Here is a 4,887-nt window from a genome sequence, read left to right on the forward strand (position 1 = left end):
AGAACGCTTACATCATGTGTTTGAAAAAAGAAATGTTCAACAATTGACATGCACAAATGGATTAGTTAAATACAAATGATAATTGCAACCTAATGATCCATTAACTTAACACATCAAATTTTGAGTAAGGAACTTGGAGATGTAATCGGGTGTCGAATTGGATACAAGCCAAAACCGATCCTTATATATCGAATTAGATTAGGACATTCAAATCTGATTAAACAACTTCCTTATTGAATGGGGATTATGGTACGAGGCAATTTGATAATCTCTTTATCAATTTAAGCAAATCAAACCAATTAGTTAATTAAGACCTAAACATGCAAACATTTCTAAGCAGAGTTTATCTAGGGTTGGGATTTGGTGATCAATAGCCGGGTCCATATACAAAAAAGAAGAAGACATTACTACAATTATGGGAGGAGCTGCCAACCAAGCCAAAGGCTGTGAGCCAGTGATGTGGGGAAGTGCACAGAAATTGATAAAGAGCAGTCCATCCATCAAGTAAAAAGAAGACTCAGAATTATTTTTCAAAGTTGCATCTATCTATCTATCTATCTATAGAGCAAGCTACCATCTTTTTCATAACCGTTGACATTTTACAATCTTTCATTTTTATTTTTCCTCTACTTCTCTTTTCTTTTCTTTTTCTCTTTTCCTGGGTTTAGTAGTACCACTATGCATGTCCCCGGACCACCACCATCACACCCAGCACAGATACACACACCATCAACTTATTGGTTTGCCTTTCTACTCACGCTCACAAGTAGTTTTACAGTCTACGGCCTAGTCTTCTCTGTCTCTCTTTAGAAAAGTCCATCTTCACTTGAAATTTTTACAATTTTCCACGTTATACCCACCCAGTCATCCTCTCTCTCAAGAAATACTTCCCTATTTTCGTTGCATTGCCTCTTTCTTCCTATCTTTATTCTCTTTTAATAAGTAATATTAGGAGAATAGAAAAAAGAAGGCAATGCAAAATGAGAGTAAGGAAGTTGTTCTCTGCCCCAAAAAAATAAGTGACATTAAAAAAGTTCTTAAATTCTCAAATTCCAAATACCACATGATAATCATCACATGAGAGTAAGGAAGAACGGTAATGATGCACTTTTGAATATAAGATATCATCATGCAAACAAATGGTTAATTATTTTGATTTGACACCTTGAAAGTATCTCCGTAAAAGTTTATTTAATTAATTCTAGTAAAATCTTATTATATTATACGTGAAATTATATCCATGAAATTCATTGCTTGACTATAGGCTATAGCTATAAATGTTCAATCGAAGCTATTATTCCAGTCATTTTGTTAGCCTCTCTACCAACATGCTTTACTTCCATCTCTTATTATTTTGTTCCCATTCACTTCTAATTACCGTTTTGGCCGTTCATCTATTTGTAATTAAGTTGTAAATGGAGGAGGAGGGTGTTATTGGAATTCCAGTGCATGCAATGATGCACACCGTGCATGTTATTAGTACTGGGAGGCAGAGTGCATTCTTTGATACGTACTCGTTGGTCTACGACCAGAATGCACTCATAACGCAACTAAATCTTTTCCGTGAATTAAACGGGATCTTAGAACACAGTCAAGCCCTTTATGTGATTTCTTATAAACTTAAAAGACCTTCCAGGAAAATTGCTTCATAAAATGTAAACAAAAAGATTAATAGATAATTAAGCTAGCTAGTAAAATATGGAATTTTTTTTTTTGTGACCGATAGCTAAAGACTCACTCACGTACGAAATATAAAAACTATCACAATCCAAAAAGAGTTTAATTTCACCCATTTTTTGCCATATTTATGTCTGGAGTTTGGAGGAGGGTCATGGGACGCAAGGGTCTTTTTGTCATTTCAAAAAAAACTCCATATTACTCTTTTACCCTCACGGTCAAACTTGAGGCTCAACGCAGTCAACAGTCTCCCCACGTTTCCGAGGCAGCAGCAGTGGTCTCAGCGAACCCAAAACCTTGGGGCTTCAGCAGCAGCGAATTATTATGACCACGCAGGGGCTGATCGTACGGCTGCTGTTGTTGTTGATGGAACTCTACGCCCCCGGCGTACGTTAGCATGTCCTTGACGACGTTAACAGCACCAACATTATGATTCCCCGTGCCATCCCCGGTCAGACCAAGAAAATCCCTTGTCAGGCGGTCAGTCTTCTGCCACGTGGCGAGATCCCCGGACGTGAACTCGCCTAGATAGTCGGTCGAGATCATGTTCATATGGCTCGCTGTTCCAAACTCGCCCACGGTCAAGCCAGCGGACTGAGCCTGTTGGCCAGCAGAGGCTGCTGCTGATGATGCAGAACCAACGGTTGCAGCCTTTTGGAGGAGAGCAGTGGCTGACAGGTGGGCGGATGACGTGGAGGGTTTTGAGCTGGGATGTGTGCTGAGATGAAGGTTTTGGAAGGGTGAGGTCAACAAACCCTTGTGGGGTTGTGTTGTTGGGAAATGGTTGTGGTGATGAGATTCAGTCTTGATGAGGTGGTGATTAAGGTTAGGGTTAGGGTTTTGATGATGAGGTGGGTCCCAGGGAGTGAGGGAGATGGTGGTGAAGGGTGGTGGTGGGTTTTGGAAAGGGAAGAGAGAGATTTGAGGTGTCATAATATTTGGGTTTGTGGTGGTGGTGGCGGCGGCTAACTGGCTTGCTGACAGTTTTGCACTTTCTTCAGCCAAAGCATCACAAAATGCCCTGTGAGTTATGAAGCTGTCCTTCCTATATGTGTATATATATATATATATATATATATATGCACATTATTCACAAGCCAACACAATATATAAGTCATAATTAAGAACTTGAACAAACTGAAAAATAATGTAACAATCGAGCAGAAATTATTAGAGAAGTGAGGGACATAAACGTCAAAGAAAAATGATATATATATTCATTAAATTACATGAATATGGATGCATGCCAATGCCATGATTGAAGCTTAATATTATATAATGCATGCAAAAAGATGGGGATGGATGAATGGATAAATTGAAATGGAAAAAGAATTACGATTTGGTTGGCAATGGAGTCGTGCATGAAAACAAGCTCAAGAAATGAGAGATTTACATTGATGAGAGGGAAAAAAGAAAGCAACTGAGGTTCAGAATAGCAGCAGCAGCAGATATTCTTGCAGATTTATCAGTTTTTTTCATAATGACCAAGCTCATCTCATCAGAGTCTCTCTGCCTTCTGCAACTAATTAATGCCACATGCTTCATGTCCAAGACAAAAATATATATATATATAACTGGTCACGGGTTTTCCCCAACCATGAAATTTATATCCCCAAAAGTTCTTCAAAATTCTTTAACTTTTTCTTAGCTTCCCCATCATTGTTCTAGACCATATGCAGCAGCAGCAGACACACTCCATTGCAAAATACGAGAAGCAGAAAACAAAGAAAACCAATTCGAATTGTTTTATAAAAAAACTTTAAAGCAAAAGAACTCGATGAAGCATCAACTACAAGGACTTGAGGACACAACATATATAAAACCAAAAGGTTATAATTGAGTGCTACTTTTTTTCTTTCTTTCTTTAATTTCAAAGTTTCAAACACACACATGAGCACGGCAGGCAAGTTCAGATGACAGTCACTTGTATTTATGGTGTTCATTTTGGTGCAACTTTTATTTAAAGTTTTAAAGAAATAATAATGAGAAAAAATTAATCACCTGGAGAAAAGGGTTCCACAGTCGCATCTATATTCTCTTGTACCACAGGTTTTGGAGTGAGCCTTCCAATCAGATTGAACAGCATAGATCTTGGAGCACTTGTCACACTTCCACTTCTTCTCCCCATGCTTCCTGCAAAAGTGCTTCTTGATCCCAGTGAGGTCACCCAGTGCTCTTGAAGGGTGGTGATGAACACATGAGGGCTCAGGGCAGACATAGGCTCTCTTTCTGATCTGATCCTTGTTGTTCCTTTGCTTCAGCTTCCATGGAAGGTTGTGGCCTCTCCTGTGAAGCTGAAGGTTCTGATCTCTCTGAAACCCCTTGTTGCAAATCTCACACACAAATCTGTTTGTGGCCAGTAGAGTCTTAGGGGATAATGCAATCACTTCAGCATCTGGGTCTGCAACAAACACATCCATAATATAATCAAACATAATATTTTTGAGTACAAGCGATAGTCTAAACTACATCGAATCTAATTGAAAGTAAAGGGTAGGCTTTAAAGTGTGATTAATTAGTACCTGGGTTTCCAGGGAGACTTCTTTTCTTTTTGATTTTGTTGGTTGGGTGCTGGTGCTGGTGATCAGATTGATGAGGAGAAATATTGGTGGAGAGAAGGAGTGGGTTTAAGGGGCCAAAGTCAGAAGAAAGACTATTAGCTTCCTCAGACAAAGAAGTGGAATTAGACATAGCAGGAAACATTGTTGCTTCTTGGACTGAGAGGAAAACTCCAAAACAGAGAAAAACAAATTAAATTTGAAAGGAAGCTGATGAGAGTTCTCTTTAGATATTTGAGAATAGGGAGATCTTCTCTCCCTCCTTCCTGCTTGTTCACTTTTGCACCTTTGAACAAATTAGCAGGGGAAATGAGAAAGACTTAAACCTAAGCAGAAAATAGAGAGAATCCCAGCTAGCTGCTTTTGGACACAAACTAATAAGCAGAAACAACAGGTGGCAGAAGCACAGAAACACATAAATATATATTCATTTTTGAGTGGCAAAAAATAAAAAGCAAAAAAAAAAATATTCAATCTCGTGAAGTAGTGATGATGATGATGATGATGATGGGTTATTCGATCTCCATGTCACTATCTTAGCTAGGCCATGGGGCATGGATTGCTTGTCTGAGCAACTCTGCAAAACCTATACAATACAGATGTCCCTCTCTCTCTCTCTCAGACCATTATCAAGAGCTGTTGTCCATGCAAA

At 38.9% G+C, this 4,887-nt stretch overlaps 1 protein-coding gene across 1 annotated transcript; it reads right to left on the reverse strand.

Annotated features, from left to right (window-relative positions):
• Positions 1–1,564: 1,564 nt before the first annotated feature.
• LOC117637599 (protein indeterminate-domain 12) lies at positions 1,565–4,887 on the reverse strand. Its single transcript, XM_034372527.1, has 3 exons — positions 4,200–4,887; positions 3,679–4,078; positions 1,565–2,722 (listed from the first exon to the last, which is right to left on the reverse strand). Exons 1-3 carry the CDS (start codon positions 4,378–4,380, stop codon positions 1,918–1,920), a joined length of 1,386 nt encoding a protein of 461 aa, XP_034228418.1. The 5' UTR covers positions 4,381–4,887; the 3' UTR covers positions 1,565–1,917.

This window comes from Prunus dulcis, chromosome 8, assembly GCF_902201215.1.
Source record: "Prunus dulcis chromosome 8, ALMONDv2, whole genome shotgun sequence".
Lineage (NCBI taxonomy): Eukaryota > Viridiplantae > Streptophyta > Magnoliopsida > Rosales > Rosaceae > Prunus > Prunus dulcis.